The 18,763-nt window shown below is 29.2% G+C and overlaps 2 protein-coding genes across 4 annotated transcripts; both read left to right on the plus strand.

The window, feature by feature from the left end:
- The first annotated feature begins 7,626 nt into the window (after nt 1–7,626).
- On the plus strand, nt 7,627–10,087 carry LOC127259280 (GDSL esterase/lipase CPRD49). The gene is made up of 6 exons (XM_051286493.1): nt 7,627–8,216; nt 8,591–8,668; nt 9,000–9,140; nt 9,244–9,320; nt 9,406–9,555; nt 9,656–10,087. Exons 1-6 carry the CDS (start codon nt 8,106–8,108, stop codon nt 9,867–9,869), a joined length of 771 nt encoding a protein of 256 aa, XP_051142450.1. The 5' UTR covers nt 7,627–8,105; the 3' UTR covers nt 9,870–10,087.
- Nucleotides 10,088–13,088: 3,001 nt separating this feature from the next.
- Nucleotides 13,089–17,203, plus strand: LOC127260184 (phosphoinositide phospholipase C 6-like). Of its 3 annotated transcripts, none has more exons than XM_051287886.1 (9): nt 13,089–13,726; nt 14,091–14,287; nt 14,469–14,604; nt 14,691–14,900; nt 14,981–15,198; nt 15,444–15,561; nt 15,649–15,801; nt 15,886–15,972; nt 16,827–17,004. In XM_051287886.1, exons 1-9 carry the CDS (start codon nt 13,331–13,333, stop codon nt 16,860–16,862), a joined length of 1,551 nt encoding a protein of 516 aa, XP_051143843.1. In that variant the 5' UTR covers nt 13,089–13,330; the 3' UTR covers nt 16,863–17,004. The 3 variants fall into 3 exon arrangements, with proteins under 3 accessions (XP_051143843.1, XP_051143842.1, XP_051143841.1); XM_051287885.1 differs by having other exon boundaries at nt 13,091–13,726; nt 15,679–15,801; nt 16,834–17,203; XM_051287884.1 differs by having other exon boundaries at nt 13,092–13,726; nt 16,834–17,203.
- The last annotated feature ends 1,560 nt before the right edge of the window (nt 17,204–18,763 follow it).

The raw sequence follows: 18,763 nt of genomic DNA on the forward strand, positions 1-18,763 counted from the left end.
ATATGAAAGTTTCTAAGGGAGTCAATATGCCTAAAGCATACAAGTTAAACCCGGGAATCATATTCCATCAAATTAAAAAAGTCATTGTATTGACTTAAGCAATCAGGACGAATATAGTATAATCGTCTCAGTGAATATTTAATAAAAGAATGTTATACTAATGATCTAATATGTTCATGTGTCTTTATCAAGAAAATTAGATCAAATTTTGTCATTGTTGCAATATATGTGGATAATCTCAATTTAATTGGAACTCCCAATATAATTGGAACAAGAGTTATATTTACTTTTTGTGGGTTGATATTCCAATATTAATTATTATATAAAAATATAATACAAACTAAGACAAAAAAATATATATATTTCTATTAGTTTCTTATAATACAAATACAATTTGTATTATTAAATTACTTAAATATAAAAATATTATTAATGTTAAGTACAATGACACAAAAAGTAAATGTAACTCTTGTTACCGATCAGAAAGAATATTATATACATCTTCCGTCTACTAATAATCTTTTCATTTATTTTTGACATGCAAATTTAGGTATATTAATATTTTATTGAAGTGCGGAACAAATTATATATGCAAAAGTAATTTTGTCTTTATTTTTTTTATTTTTTTTTTGTGTGCTTTTTGTTTATGTAAAATATAATTTTACTAAAAAAAAAAAGAAAAAGAGAAGATTTAAGTGTACAACTTAAAAAAAAAAAAAAGAAAAAAAAAAAAAGAGTATATACTGATAAATCGAAAAAAAAAAAAAGTTGGATGACATAAACACCTTAAATTTATCCATTGACTTGACAATTGAGAATATTCGGATAAATTTAAAAAAAAAAAATTCCAAATACATGTGGTGAGTTTTAATAGGAAGATAACAATATATACTATAGGAATAGGATATTTCTATTATCTTATTAAATCTTTTCACATAAATAAGGAAACATATATGTATGCATATGTAGTCCAACGTTAATCTCTCTTCCTCCATCATCAAAACCTCTCTGTAATATCATGGCGCATTCCTCCTCTCAAAGAGACTTCCTCCGCCAATATTACCGGAGTCACGTGCATCATCCACGTGCCGATATCAACTTCCCTCCCCTCACCAACCACTCAGTATTCGCCGCGGGCCGCCACTACATTTTCAACGGCGCCGCCACCGCCGCCGCCTTACATAATTGGATTCAAGAAGACGAAGCTGCAATCCTGGAGGCGCCGCCATTTTCTGACCGGCGGCAAATTCACGCAGACTTGACAAAACTGCAGTTCATAATACGCAGACGACAGGTTAGGTTTCTAGAACACGAAACCACCCGCCGTGCTGACGTGGCAGTCGCCGGCAACGGCGCGCACCGGCGGCCGGGATTTTCGGGAGTGCCACGTGTTAGGGTTAGAGAACTCGAGGACACTACCGTCGTTGACGAGGCTGCGGATAATAATACTAACAGAGATTTGAGTTTGAGAAAAGAGGTGATTCTGAAACACTTGAAAACGAGAAAGTGTGTCGCCGGCGCCGGCGCCGGAGACGATGATGGTTTCTGTGCTGTGTGTAAGGATGAGTTGTACTGTCTAGAAGATTCTATGGTGGGAGTGCTTCGTTGCAGGCACGTGTGTCACGTGCGGTGTATTGTAGAATGGCTTCAACGGGAGAACACTTGTCCGCTGTCCTGTGTAACGCCGTCGCTATCGCCGTCGCTTGATTAGAATGCCACACCAGTCTTTGTTAGTTATGATTTTTCCTGTTTTTTTTTTGCAAACTTGCAGACCGTATTTTACTCCGTATAATTTTATTTATTTATTTATTATTTTTACTTTAACAAATAGTAATAATTTGGAGTGTGTTCCTTTAAGTTCAATTTGGGCAAAATTACTCTATAGAGACAGTGGGTCTGTTTACTTGTAAGATTTTAGGTTTGATTTTATTATTTTAATTTTTTTTTTCAAAAATATCAAATCAAATACTTAGTTTTTATTTATTTTATTATATTAAAATTTAATTTTACATTCAAAACATCACACATAATTATATCACATCAAACAACTATTTTAATTCAAAATTTTACTATTCAAAATTCAAAACCAAAACTTCACAAATAAACACACCCTGTCTTTTGCCGGCTCCCCAAAACCCTAGCATATTTTGCATCTTGCAGCAAAAGCTGGAGTCTTGTTTTCACTTTTTTATAAATATAATTTTTTTTTTTCAAATATTCTCTTCTAATATTTTAATTACAGTGGATAGTTAAAAGTAGTATAATGATATTTTTGTTTTTATTTTTTTTTTATATAAAAGTAATGATGTAATGCAAAGTAAGAGTTATTTGTGAAAAAAATGACGTATTTAATGAAATATTTATTTTGTAATTGGACATTCAAAAATAGAAATATGTATATTTTCTAGCTCAATGAAGGGAGTATTATATTTATTTAATATTTATAATAGTTATAGTTTAATAAAAAAAATATATATATATAATATATGTAATTTTGTAGAAAATAAACTTTTTATAATACAAATAAATTAATATTTAAAATATATATATTAGATATAATATAAATTTATAATCAAATCATACAATTATTAATTTTATCAATTAAATTTAATACATATTTATATTATTATATTCATTACTCATCAAATCAATACTGTTAAAACTCTTCAAACCCAAATCAAACTTAAACACAAAAGAAACACATAAATTTGAACCTATCTTCAAATTCAAATAAAAACCAAATTCAAATCCAATTTTTTCCAAACCACCCTAAAAAAACACACCCTTGGTTTTTTATTTTTTATTACTTTTTTTTATCAATTATTTAATAAATTTTATCTAATACTTTATTTTACTTATTTATTGTTAATATTAAAATATTGTTATTTTAATTCTTAAGTTTTGTTTACACAACATATTCTACTCGTTTGATACTACTCATTTTTCAAAAAAATATCACATCAAATCTACTTTTTTCTCTCACAAAACATCAAATCAAATACTAACTTTTACTCTTTCTTTTTTTCAAACTTTCAACATTCCAAAAACCTCTATCTAAATAAACCTTTAATATTTGATTGGTTTTGATGAATGTTAATCCTAGGACCTATTTTAAAAATAATAATTAATAAAATATTATTAATAAAAGATTTTATACTCTTTAGTTAAAATATTTTATTTATATTATCATGATTGGATAATCATTATATATTTTATCTGATGATTAATTATAAAAATAAGATATAATTATTAATACGAAGTATATTAATTTTATAGTTTATTAATAAGTATTTTTACCGCCCCATATAATTTTTTTTTTTTACTTTGATTTGGTTCACATAATTTGTTATTTTTTAAAATATAATTATACATTTTAATTAAATTTTAAATTTTATAATTTATAATTTTTTATTTTAATTAAACTATTTAATCATCAGTTACTAACTACTTAAAGTGGAAAAATTAATGGAGGGGAGGGACTATATATTGCATACATATGCATAGATTAGTTTATTAGTATATATATCTTTATTGTTTAATATTGTCTTTGCTAGATTTTTTATTTTTTTTTTGTTATGATAAATTTAATTTTGTAATTTTTATAATTTTTTTTTAAAAAAATTTCTTAACTTTCTTATCTTAACATAAAATAAATAATGATGATTATATTACTATTTATTCAAAGATAAAACCATAAAATAAAAATGAAATGAATATAAACTAGAGAGTGATCCTTTTTTAATAAACATTTTCACAAATTAAATTTAAAATAAATTTTTACTTAGATTTTTCAAAGGTATAAGTGAAAAACATTATTTTATTTTGGAAAGATAAATTGTTATATGATTTTTACAAAAATTATGAAATTACATGATCAATTATTTATTTATTTATTTATTGAAAATATTATATATATTTTTTTTAAAAAAAAATTTGTGTAATTTAAGTCTTTGTTTAGAACCAAATAAAGGGATTTTACGCAATAAATAAAATATAAAATATTTTGTATATTTTTAATAAAATACAAAGCATTGTTATATAATTTATCCATTTAATTTTTCTTTTACATCTCAATTCAAAGCAAAACTTGTGTTTAACTATTTTTTGAGAAAATTTATATGATGGGTTTTTTCATTTTTATTTTTTTATGTTTTTATTCATTTTAATTTAATATTTATATATGTATTTTTTCTTGTTTTTTTCAACATCATTTTTTAGACATCTCTAAATTTATTCATATTTCCTTTTCTTTTATACCGTATTTTCACCAACAACCCTCCAAAAAAATCCTAACTATCTTTCTTTCCTAATATCTAATAATATAAATATTAGTAACATTAAATAATTAATTTTCATTTTCATCTAAAAAAAACAATCTTTTTATTTTTAATTAATAATATATTGTCAGATAATATAAATTCATTAGATAATATATAAACAACTATAATATAAACAATAAATTCAAAATAAACACATAAAAATCTGCAGAAAATTACAAAAATTTACAGCAAGAAAAATAAAATAAGAAGAAAACTGTGTATGTGAGAAAAAATATTCAAAAAAATCTTTTATCTTGAGAATTAAAAAAAAAAAAAATCAATAAATTTATTAACTAACTCAACATCAATTTGTATTTTAGATCAACAAGAGTTTGCGCTTGAATACCATTCATTTACGATGTCATCCACTTGGGAATTTCCATACTAATAATTTTTTTTTTTTCTAATCATTACCAAATAAATTGTATATAACATTTGCTATATTGATATACATATTGATATGTTCAAATTGAAGAAGAAAGTGTTAGTCTAAATAGAAGAAATAAAACTACAAAATAATTGTTATTTGCTACTCAAAAAAATAAAATACATTATTAAACAAAGAAATATATAAATACTATTTTTAATGAGAAAATAATGTATATATTTAAAAGACTTTATTTGTATAAAAATAAATAAATAATAAATCGTTACATTTAATATACAGAGAGATATAAATTAATAGAGATTAAATAATCTTTTACTATATTAATATATAATTAATAAATATTATGTCATGTGTCCATTTAGCAGCTCCCTTCAAAATAATAATAATAATAGAACTGAACGTCCATCCATATTTACCAAGAAAGTAAGATTATATATATATTGAAATCATTTTCTTTTTTTTATTTTTTTTTATTTTTTTGTTATACACAGAGAAATACAAATAATTGAAATTTGAAATTTTATTCATTTTAATTTTAATTTTTTTATATTTTACTATTTTCTTATAAAATCTAACTATTTTTTTATAGTACATTTCATTTAAATAATAAAATCAAAACCAAAATTAAATAAAATAAATAAAAAATCATTAATTAAATATATAAATATTTATTTTGTTGAAACATCTTTTATTCAATTGATCATCTCATTTTGGGAAAAAATTAATTTTGGTCTCAATATAATCAAAATTAATCAATTTTGGTCCAAATATAAAAAATTCATCAATTTTGGTCATAATATAAAAAAAAACTCATCAATTTTGGTCCCAATATAAACAATTTCAATCAATTTTGGTCTCATTATAAACAATTTTTTTCAATTTTGGTACCACCGTTAAAAAACTAACGGAAATTGCTGACGTGGACATGACGGATGTGACGTGGCAGTTGACCTGGAAAGTACACGGCCATGTACAATTATACACGGCCATGTTGTTACATGACCATGTATATTTCAGTGTATAAATTATACATGGCCATGTTGTTACACGGCCATGTTGTTACATGGTCATGTATATTTCAGTGTATAATTATACATGCACACGGCCATGTTGTTACATGATCATATATATTTCAGTGTATAATTGTACATGACCATGTTGTTACACGGCCATGTATAATTCTACACGGCTGTGTATCTTTCTGTTTCGGTCCAAAATTGATAAATTTTGGTTACATTGGGACCAAAATTGATGAATTTTTTATATTGTGACCAAAATTGACTAATTTTGATTATATTGTGACCAAAATTGATTTTTTCCATCTCATTTTTATCAATCATTTATTTTTTTCAAATAGTTTAACCTAATATTCTTCTGTATGAAATTTTCTGTTGCTAAATTGTAATTTTATTTTCTATGGCAAAGCATCCAAAATTTTAAACTTCTTATCTAATTTTACAGCCAACAATATACACTTAATAATAGAGTATGTTCATTATTCTTTTAATAGGTTTCACAATTATATTATTAAAACAATGTACTCTCTCATTCCGCAAAAATTAAGGATGTGTTTCTTTAGGCCGATTTATTTTTTTATGTGTTACTTTTTAAATATTAATTATTATATCAAAACATAGTACAAATTAAGAAATAATTATAAAAAATACTTTAATTATTATCTTATAATACTAATAGAAAAATATTTGTAAAAAAAATATACAAATATAAAGATAATTTTAATGTCAAGGACAATGACACACAATGTAAATGTAACCTTAGAGGGGACGGAGGGAGTATAATATATAAATAAAATTTATTATTAATATTTTATACTATAATTCTAAGATATCAATATAAATTGTGATAATATTATATAGTACTCCCTCCGCCCCACTTATCATCTCCACATTTTCATTTTCGTATGTTCATTTATTTTGTCACTTTATTTTTTTTTAAAAAAAGAATTATACATTTTAAACTTATTAGACTAATCAATTATTTAATTTTAATTTATGATTATTTTTATTATACGATAAATTTTTTTTGCTAATATATTATCAATTATTTACTAATTATATCACTCTTAAATTTTCGTATCTACAATAAACGGATATAATAGCCAGGAGAGAGAGAGTAATTTTATAATAATTTTAAATTATTTAATTATTCGAATTTGCGATATTAGTGTCATTTGAAAATTAAATTATTAAAAGAAACTTGAATTGATGCATCACCTTTTTTTTCCTTTTTTTTTTTTTCCCGACAATTTTGGTTCAAAAACAAGTTGAAAAGTTTTATGTATTCATTGGTCATCTCATCAAAATTGTATATAAATTTCTTTTAAAAGAAAATCTAAAATTTGAAATTTGATATATAAAATTAGATAAAACTAAATTATTGAAAAATATGTAGATAAATATAATATTTTAAAATAAATTTAAATTATATTATATAGATTAATTATTGATTAATTTTAAAATTTTAAAATTTTGAGTAACAATTAATTAATTAAGTTTTAATTATTTTTTTTAAAGTAACGAATTCTTATAAAAGAGTAATAAGTATATAATAACTGTATTTTTTATTAAAAATAACGAGTATTATTATAATAAAAATTAAAAAAATAATGATATAAATATAGTATGGAAGATGAATATAAGATGCGCTAATATAACATGTGATATAAATCACGTTGTTGTTACTATTATTATTATTATTATTATTATTGTTAATGTTGTTGATGTTATTTTAAGATATAAATTTTATTGAAGTAGATTATCACGTTTTTTTTTTTTTTTTTTTTTTTGCGGGGTAGAGGTTGGGGGGGATGGGGTGGGTGGTTAAATTCAGAGAGTTAGTTGGGAATAGCATTATTACAATTACTCCAACTGTCCCCATTAATGGCGTCCGGGACGAAACCAACATTACAAACCCCCGGGACTCCAAAACCAAGTCAATCTCCACCGTTCAATTTATGCACTCCATGTCATATACGGCTCAGATCTTTCTAATGATGTGATCCCTGAGGACTCCCAAAAATCACCACCAATGTACGGCGCTCCTCGCCTGCAGCAACGCCAGCGCCGAGAAGATGAAACAAAGCACAAAATCCATTCCATGGCTGGCTCAGTGCATTAACATTATACACATGTGACCCCAAAATTCGGACCAACGGTTCCATCTCTCACTCCTTTTCAATCGCCGGCAGATCGAAACGCATTTAAGATTCTTCACCCTAATTTGTGGCGTTTAATTGAAAGCGAAATCAATACAGCGGGAACGCGCGCATTATTCGTTCGTATCGCCCAACGAGCTACGCAGAGGCAATCGTCGTCGGAGTTAGGGATTTTCGGAGACGCTTAATTTGGGGAAAACAGAAAAAATTCCGAGAGGCGACAATGGTAGGTCCGCAGAGGCCATTGTTCGTGTTGTTCGGATCGTCGATAGTTCAGCTGAGCTTCAGCAATGGCGGATGGGGCGCAATCCTCGCCGATATCTTCGCTCGCAAGGTATGGTTTGAACTTCGAATCGTCCCCATTGCTCTTTCCGTACAATCATTTTCGTTCCTAACCTCGAAATTAGGGTTCCATTCCATCACTGTTATTGCTCGGTTGACTGCTGATTTCTAGCAAAAATTATGTTGATAGTCCTATAAAATTCATCCGAATGCTCGATTTCGATTCGAAATTCCATGGATTGTTAGTTACAGAAATTTGTTGGCTGTGCATTGTTGGTGCCTGAGATTGGTAATGGCTTGGTATATCTGTATGTGCATCTTGATTATTATGATTGCCATGGAATGTTAACAATGTTTGTCCTCCATTGTTGTGGTTTCTGTCCTTAACTTGTCTCTCTGTTTGGTTCTTCGCCATTTTTGGCATAGGCTGACATAGTTACACGAGGTTACTACGGTTGGAACTCGAGAAGAGCTATCGAAATCCTCGACAAAGTTTTTCCGAAGGTAACAAACACGACAGCTAGTAGATTCGATCATTACATTACTATGGATTCCTTAACATAGTCTTGTGGTTTGGATAGCAATTTATCTCATATATGCATTTGTTTGTTCGTTCGCCATGGGGATGTTCGATTACAAAGATTTTCGCAAGCTGAATCGTTGTTTTTGAATCATTTACAAAATGAATGAACTGATTCAATGGTAGATGTTGGCGATAGCTAGTAGAATCAACTATCGCGATATGTTCGATCAAGTTCGCAAGTTGCATCGTCGTTTTTGAATCATTTGTTTACGAATGATTATGGTTGTGGTGCTGAATGATTTGTTGTTGCAGGATGCTGCAATTCAGCCTTCTCTCGTAATCGTGTATTTCGGTGGCAATGATTCCATGGGAGCCCACTCGTCGGGACTTGGCCCTCACGTTCCTCTCCCCGAGTTCGTCGAGAACATGAGAAAAATCGCGACACATCTCAAGGTACGCACAAAAAGATAGAATCTATACATCAATACAGAGGTTTTCGATTAGTCTTTCGCAATGGCAAAGTGTTTCTTCATCGCTTAACTCGATTTAATTCCAGAACCTCTCAGATCAAACCCGGATAATATTTCTCAGCTGCCCTCCTGTCAACGAGGCTAAAGTTCAGGCAAACACGAGGTACGCCCGGACAAAATGACGTAACCAACAACTACAAAAATCCGTATTCATATAAATGCTTTAACTCTGTTATTTCCCTATCCAGCGCGTATTTCAGCGAACTGGTTCGTACAAACGAGCTGTGTCGCATATACTCGGAAGCTTGCATTAACCTCTGCCATGAGATGGACATCAAAGTGATCGATCTATACAGCGCAATCCAGAAACGCGACGATTGGGCTAACACATGTTTCACGTGAGTACCTCAAAAAAAACTTTTAGATGATCGATGATCATCAAGAACAGGAAATTCACGCGACATATTTCATGAACTTTATATATTATTGGTGTTTCAGCGACGGCGTTCACTTGGCCGCGGAGGGGAGTAAAGTGGTGGTGGAGGAAATACTGAAGGTGCTGAAGGAAGCGGATTGGGAGCCAAAACTGCACTGGAAATCGATGGCGACGGAGTTCTCAGAGGACTCGCCGTACGATCTGGTGGCGGCGGACCGGAAAACAACCATTAATCCATCGGAATGGACCTTCCATAGAGAAATTCAATGGGACTGAACTTATGAGGTGAGGTTTCTGCTTCCTCAACAACTGCTCAATGGTTTCCAGATTGATTCTCTATTATAATGATTGCCATGTAAATTCAATTGCGTTTTCCTTAATTTCGTAAAAATTCATCGGTGTGTTTTTTTTTTTTTTTGGTTTGGATTGGGAAGATCTAGTTTGAATTTTGAGTTCAAATATGTTCGATGTACTGGGTTAATTAATATTTTATTGATTTAGTTGAATCATTGCATAATACTACTTACCTAACGTAATAAATACCCTTATAATTTACACTATATTACGGCCGAACCCGATTTAATGTGGCGCAAGTGGAAACTTGATGTTTTTAAGATCGGGTAGGAAAAAAGACCAATTGGACCTATTTCGGTTCAAATTAAGCAGACGGTTTCAGAAGCAATTTGTTAATCGATTGCAAACCAATTCTATCCATTCAAATGAACGCCTATAAGTATCCTATTCAATGACAAATTGAGAGTTTTCAATTGTATATAATTTTCTTTTTTTTAAAAAAAAAAAAAAAATTGTTTGGAGATCACTATTTTACATTTCTTTTTGTATTTTAAATTTTCTTGTATTTACTTTCGTAACTAGAAGATAATCAAATATTCAAATTATAAAAATAAAGTTCGAGCCTTCCTTCGAATTTTACTATTTGATTGTTAATTTTTTTAAAGTTACCAATTACAAGAAGTTATATCAAATAAATAAAACTAAATCTATTTCCTCAGAATTCTTTCTTTATTCAGGATATATATTTTTTTTAAATAAAAAATGATGAATTTGATTTTGATCATCGATAAATATATAATTTTATTGATTTCTAAATAAATTAGTTATAGTTACCGACACTCGCCTAATAACCAACTTTTTCTTAATTTTACGGCAGTCTAGGTACGTTCTGTCAACTGGTTCCCTAGTTACACTAAAACCTTAATGACGCCACAAATAATTTACTAGGCTAACCGTCTTGCGAACTAGAATAGCTTAATTTAATTAACAATTACCTATGCAAAATTATTTACAATTGATTCCATGATATTCCAATGATGTATGCCGCTAGTTGCTACTTGAACCAAATTAAACTCAATTACTGACGCCTAATTTAGTTTAACAATTAATCATTAATTCAATTGAAACACCTGGCCACGATACCCAATCAAATAAAATATTATAAATAAATAAAAATCAGAAACTTCAGAAAATACTTAGGAACCAAATAAATATTATAAATCAAAAGAAGTCTAATCTTCCAAATTCATACCAAGTTGTTTTTCACTTCTAAACTAGAAAAAGTAAACTACTAGTTAATTATAGGAGCAAGAACAAAGAATAAATATAAACATCGCTTGAGAATGATATTGGTAGAGTTAGAGCTCGAAATCTTCTTGGAGTAATCTTTCTCCTTATTGCCTTTGCACGGTTTTTCCCTGGGATTGTTCTGTGTTCTCCTCCTTTGTATTTGTCCTAATTTTGTAACAATTAGGGCTTTGAGTTTTTTTTTTTTCTTTTTTTCCTCTAATTCTATCAATTTTATTATTTTTTTTTTTGCAAATCATAAATAAATAATATACACCCAAATCAGGTAAAATCTAATCAAAATAAATCAAATATCGCAAATAATATGAATATTAAATGCATGCGATTTATGGCTATCACAAACAAAAAAATCGATCGCTTTTGACTTCTATTTATTTTTTAAGTCAATTCAAACAGTCCTAATATATTTTAACTTTTTACATAAATTATATATACTATTATATATATACACATAAAGGACAAATGACAAAAACGCCAAAATTATTTTATATATTTTCATTTACTAATAAAATATTACTCCCTCTATCCTTTTTGAAAGAGACTCTTTGAGGTTTTGTAGTAGATTAGAAAATAATAGTATTTTATTGGTTAGTGAAAGTTTGTAAGAGATTTTGATATTTTTGTCATTTGACTTTTGTATAAAGTAATTGTATGTGTCAATATTTCTATATAAGTAAAAATTAAAGGTATTTTGGTATTAATGTATAATTATATTTTTTTTAAAGTTGAAAATATGTAATTTGAAATGAGACAAACAAAAATGATAAAAAAGTATTTTGAATTAAAACGAAAAAAATATTATTTTTAAATTTATTACAAAATATCAATATATACTTTGGTGCGGGACGGAGAAATATATTTTATAGATGGTAGATAGAGTGCTTATTGGGTCAAATCTAATTTGACTTAGTCGTATAGAATAGAGATTGAAAGTGATGTTGTAATATATAGAAGTATATATTGTATGAAATTAATCATATATTGTGATATGTGAAATTATACTTCATTCTTTTTAATTTAAAGTATCATTTTTATTATTTTTTTTGTCATACTCAAAAGTATTTAATTTTTAATATAGAAAAAATAATTTATATATAAATACCAAAGTACTCGTACTTTACAAAATTATCATTACTTTATTTATATTTTGTAAGAACAAAAATGTCAAATCATATTAGACACTCTATTAATCAATATAATATTATTATTTTTTAATCTAGAAAAAAAAAAAAAAAATGGTCGAATAAAGTATTATTACATACTATTGAATATGCGTTGCTGCTTTGTTATAAAAAAATATTAATTAAGAATGATGTTTAAAAATATATTAGATGACCACACCCCATCTGTTTGACTTATATAGGATTTCAATAAAAATAATTTAGTTAAAATATTAAATTGATTTAATATAAAATATTGATTTAGAATTTTGTTTAAACAATATTTTAATATAATATTTTTTAAAAAAAAATAGCATATGTTTGTTTAAAACGATACAAAATAAATAATATTAATTTTAATTTCAAATCACAAAATAAACCAAAACGTTTAAAAAGTAATTAGAAAACTAAATAAAAATAATTGAAAATGCAGTAAGTTTGTTTGATTACGATTTTAAATTATAATTATCACTGTTTAATCATCAAACAAACTAAATATATTTTTAAAAGACAATTGAAATATTGAAAGTTTATTTGTTTAGTGTTTTGATTTAATTTAATTTTTTTTTTTTTTTTAAAAAAAAACACGAATTATACAAACAGGCAAACAAATAAACGAAATTAAAAAGGATATTATTATAATGATAATAATCAATTGCGACACCGTTCGCACGTGTCGATTGATGATTTGATGAGAAGAGCTTCCAAAACCATCGTTGAAATCATGAAAAGCAGGACGTTAATGGGAATGCAATGTTTCTTTCCTTCGCATGGCGGATTAACTAACGAAACCGTCCCACGCCTTTAATTTACCTCAATCTTTGATTCCACCGGCTAATCCATCTGCATTCTTCTTCCGCCAGCGATCGATTCCCAATTTCTGTTTTTTCTTCGTTTTCCTGTTGTTTTCTCCGTTTTCTGTGTTGTGATGATGCGAATGAAGTTAATTCCCGATACGGGATCAACGTCGGGGTTATGATCGAGAATCGGAGCGGCGAAAAGATCGGAAATCGGCTCAATTCAACCGGAGGATCTCGCGGCGTGATAATGGGTACCAGTTACAATTATTACAAAATGTTCGGGTGCTTCAATCGGAAGTTCAAGGTCAGCGAGCCGGAGCCGCCGCCGGACGTGAAGGAGGCATTCTCACGGTACGCGGAGGGGGGGATCCACATGACGGTGGATCAGTTGCTGAAGTTTCTGGTGGAGTACCAGCAGGAGAAGTGGCGCACCGTCGACGACGCGGAGGCGATAATGCACCAGGTGTTCAAGCAGCGCCACCACTCCCCTGACCGCCAGTTAGGGTTCAACCTCGACGACTTCTTCCATTTCCTGTTTCAGGATGATCTCAATGGACCGATTAATTCTCAGGTCTCGCTCTTTCCTTTTCCCCTTTTCCCTAATCTCTGAACTGAAGAACAATTTCATATTATTTGTGCTTGCTTTCTCTGTTTCATTGATTCCTATTCTGTGCCCTAATTGAACCATATGATCGATTGCAACCACTTGTCAATTGTAATTGATGTATAATAAGATCATCATACAGCTACAAAGGCTTCAAACAATGTTGATTTTGTTCAATTCTGTTTATGAATTACAGTAAGTCAAATTTGTTCTTGCTTGATGATGATACATTACAAAAGGAAAAGAGTTTGTAGGTTGTTGTTCTTGACAAATGAATGTTTTAAGTGGAAACATTTTCATCATTTACATTGAAGATTTGCATAATTTCCAGGTACACCATGATATGACTGCTCCGTTGCAACATTATTACATATATACAGGTCACAATTCCTACTTGACGGGGAATCAAATAAGCAGTGACTGTAGTGAAATCCCGATAATCCGAGCTCTGGAGAATGGCGTTCGAGGAATAGAACTCGATTTGTGGCCAAATTCTTCGAAAGATAACATACATGTTCTTCATGGAAGGTATGACAAAACCTTCTATGAGTGTTCTTCCATATACATTCCAAACAATTTCAATCATTCAAGAGGATAGACATGCTTTTGCAGCTCCACAAATTGTCGAAGGCTAAATAAGAATGAATTTATGCTTAGCAATTTCAACTTTTGTTTCTTATCAAAGCTAAACATTTTAAGCACCTTGCAGGACTCTAACAACGCCAGTTTCGCTCATCAAATGCTTCAAATCTATCAAAGAGCACGCTTTCGTTAAGTCTCCCTATCCAGTGATAATAACATTAGAGGATCACCTGACGGCCGATCTTCAGGCTAAAGTAGCAGAGGTAGGCCTCCATAACCTTCACCAACTATGTTCTTAATTGATACTTATCCATTATTTAATGTAGTCACAAACTCAATCTGTTTCTAGATGGCTATACAAGTCTTCGGAGATACGCTGTTTTTCCCAGAGTCGGGAGACTTGCAGGAATTCCCATCACCCGAAGCATTACAGCACAAAATTATATTCTCAACGAAACCACCCAAGGAGTACCTTGGAGGCAGCAGTGGGAAGGATTTAGACATATCTTTACCAATACTAAAAGAGGACTCTGGCGACGAGACTGAAGCTGATGACAAGGTAGTCATAAATCAGCAATATGGATTTTTTGTTTGCATCTCTGTTTAATTGTATGTTCACTGACAAACATCGTAAATCAGAGTGACAGCGATGAGGAATCATCGTCTAGCGATGGTGTGCAGCTGAAGTCTGGCTCTGCACCAGAATATAAACGCCTGATAGCGATTCATGCCGGAAATGCCAAAAAAAAGCGATTGAGGCACGTCCTGAAAATTGAACATAAAAAAGCTAGTCGACTTAGCTTATCCGAAGATGAGCTTGTAAAAGCCGCGGCATTACATCCTGTGCAATTAGTGAGGTAATCCTCGCACTTAAATTCTTGGAGAGTTTTTACTTTAGATGAACTCGATTATGTGTATGTCGTAAATCACCTGAAAAAACATCCCCTTAGGGCCGTGTGTAGTGCAATCAATGGAAGTAGAAGTACTAGGAAATACTTTGATGGATCACTTTATCCTATTCAATAGGATATGACTAATAATCCCATAATTTAGTTCATGAATATCAAACAAATAGTTAATTCGGCTTTTTGCTACTTTGTAGGTTCACTCAAAAGAACATATTGCGGATATTTCCCAAGGGAACTCGTGTAACATCATCGAATTTTAGGCCTACTACTGGTTGGATACATGGAGCTCAAATGGTTGCCTTTAATATGCAGGTTTCTTGGCTATGTTCATGTTCAATACATTGTTTCGTATTTAGTATGTGTGAAGGGATGTGGTTATTGCTGTCGTTTCTCCAACAGGGATACGGAAAATCTCTCTGGATGATGCAGGGCCTGTTTAGGTCGAATGGAGGCTGTGGTTATGCAAAAAAACCAGCTGTGCTCATGGAAAAAGATGCTAGTGGCGATGTCTTCGATCCCAAATTGCCATGGCCAGTGAGGACGACGTTAAAGGTGACTAAATATAAAATAAGCCGGGAAGCGAAACCTCTCCTTTATCTTATGATCAAAGTTACAAATGAGTCCTAATTTCGACAGGTAACTGTGTACATGGGCAACGGTTGGCGTTTGGATTTCAGCCATACTCACTTTGATAAACATTCGCCACCCGATTTCTACACAAAGGTTAGTGAGAACTTAGATTGAATCCTGCTCCTTCTATATATCTATTCATAGGGATTGGTTATGCAACGATATACTCTTTCCGTTCTAATTCAAAGTACTCTTTTTATCATTTTAAAAAAAATAATTATACACTAATAAGAAAATACCTTAACTTTTATTTAAATCTCAAACATACCATTACACATACAATTACCTTATACATAAAGTCAAGGGACAAAAAGTAATCATACACTAATACCAAAATATTTTTTTTCCAAAATACTTTTTATATCAATTCAAAGTACTTTTTTTATTATTTTCGTCTGTCTCACTTCAAAGTATTCCTTTCATATTTTAGAAAAAGTAATCATACACTAATACTGAAATACTCTTTAACTTTTACTTAAATTATAAACATATTATTACACACACAATTACTTTATATATAAAGTTAAAAAGCAAAAATGTCAATTCTTACCCATTCTGCTAACTAATAAAATATTATTATTTCTTAATTTACTAAAAAATTCCAAATGATACATTTGATTTGGGACAGAGGGAGTATATACATATAACACATAGTTGTTTGTGTTGTGTTGAGATATAATCTACGTTGAGATCAATGGTGATATGTGTTGTGTGGTGCATCCTGTTTCTTTTGTTATATGCTGATCGGCTATGTTGTCAGCACTATACTTAATATACATGTTAGTAGCATTTTTGATCGTTGTAATTTTTTACATTTTTCAACTGAATTGAATTCTTTGTTTTACCGAACAGTAAATTCCATTTCTCTGTATATATTGTTGTATTGTGGATTTCATTCTCGATGCAAAACTTAACCTAACAACTATCTATGATGGATAAATTTTGAGGTTGTAGCTATACATATTCGGATTGCCACTCGATGAAGGGAAGGGGAAGACGCGAGTAATAGAAGACGAGTGGATACCTCATTGGGACCACGAGTTTTCATTCCCGTTAAGAGTTCCTCAGCTAGCTCTGCTACGAATAGAGGTTCGGGAGTATGACCTGTCGGAGAAGGATGATTTCGGAGGGCAGACATGCCTTCTGGTGTCGGAGTTGAGACCGGGGATTCGATCGGTGCCGCTGTACGACAAGAAGGGCAGGAAGTTCAAGTCTGTGAGGCTTCTTATGAGGTTTCAGTTTGTATGAAATATGGTTTCTTCACACACACACACCCGCATGTATATGTATGTGTAAATATATGTGTTATGGTTGTTGCTTCTTTAACTTTAAGGTAAGGGCAGGGGGAGGCCATTGATCCATGCACAGTTCAAGGTACGTGTGTTTTTGGTTTGTACATTTGGTGAAATTAATCAATTAATTAATTAATTGATTTAAAACTAGATGGATTTTGGCATATGTTGTTTGAGAATACATTTTATTACTTCCTCCCTCCCTTCGTATACCAAATTTATTTTTATCCGCTAAATTTATATATAATTTATTTATAATAAATAATATTATTACTTATTTTAACAAATAATAATAATTAATTTGTTATTATTTTTTGTATTTATTATTATTTTTTAATTTTTTAATAAATTTTCTATAATATTCTTGTGTTATTTTTTATTTATTCCAATTCAATATTAAAATATTACTATCTCCGGAACATATGTTGTGTGGTTCTATATTATGCTGAAATCAACATATATTGTGTTATATAAAATTAAATAATGAATTATGTTATTGTATTAATATTTGTTGTGAGTTATATTGTGTTGTCCTGGTAATATACTTATAGTAATAATATTGTACTGAAATCAGAATATATTGTATTACGTACAATTATATAATGTAATATCAAAATATCTATTATATATTATCTCAATAATGTGCAATTTTTCTATAAGCACGGTAACCAAACCGATTTTACTAGACAAAAACATCAAATCAAACACCTATTTAAGTTATTTATCCAATTTTTTCCTCCCAAAAACATCAAATCAAACACCTATTTTTCAATTTTTTTATATTATACTAAAAATCAATTTTACATTTAAAACATCACATCAGTATCTATTTATATCACATCATACAACTATTCAAATTCAAAATTTTTATTATTCAAATCCCAACTCAAAATCCAAATCCCCAAACATACACACATTCTTTTCTGTTTTACATAGTATTATATATTGATAAATATATATTTAAAAAAAATTAAAATAGTTATTAAACAATTTAAATTTGTTATTGTTATTAAAAATAATGTATTATTATGGCAGATTTTATAATTAATTTTTTAAATTAGATAAAATAATATTATACAACATAATTCATACACATCTATGTATACTTCTCCGGTCCAGTAAAATTAGAACATTTGGATTCGACACAAAAATTAAAAAAGAATTAATATTTTATTAAAAAATTAATAAAAGTAAAAAGTAGATGAGGTAATTAATTTAATCGTTGAATTAAATAATTCAATCAACTAATTGATAAATTAGTTATGGACATTCCATATGATCAAACCCCATTTTTTTTCTAATCTTGTTGTGAGAAGACCAATTGATCATACCTTAATCGAAAGAATTAAACACGACCGTACTAAAAGTTTTCCAATTGAAAATAGCATGAGAAAAACTAAATTAGAATATTTAATCAATTACAAAAAATTTCACATTCGATCATGCAATTCTAGACTAAGCTCGCTAATCTATTTACTACTATACTATTTTATCGAATAAATACACAATTACGAATGTATTTATTAAATTAGCATACAATCAATTGATAGACTTAAAATTTAGCTACATTAATAAATTATATCTAAACAAGA

The sequence above is a fragment of the Andrographis paniculata genome, unplaced genomic scaffold, assembly GCF_009805555.1.
Source record: "Andrographis paniculata isolate CXL003 unplaced genomic scaffold, ASM980555v1 Contig60END, whole genome shotgun sequence".
Classification (NCBI taxonomy): Eukaryota; Viridiplantae; Streptophyta; class Magnoliopsida; order Lamiales; family Acanthaceae; genus Andrographis; species Andrographis paniculata.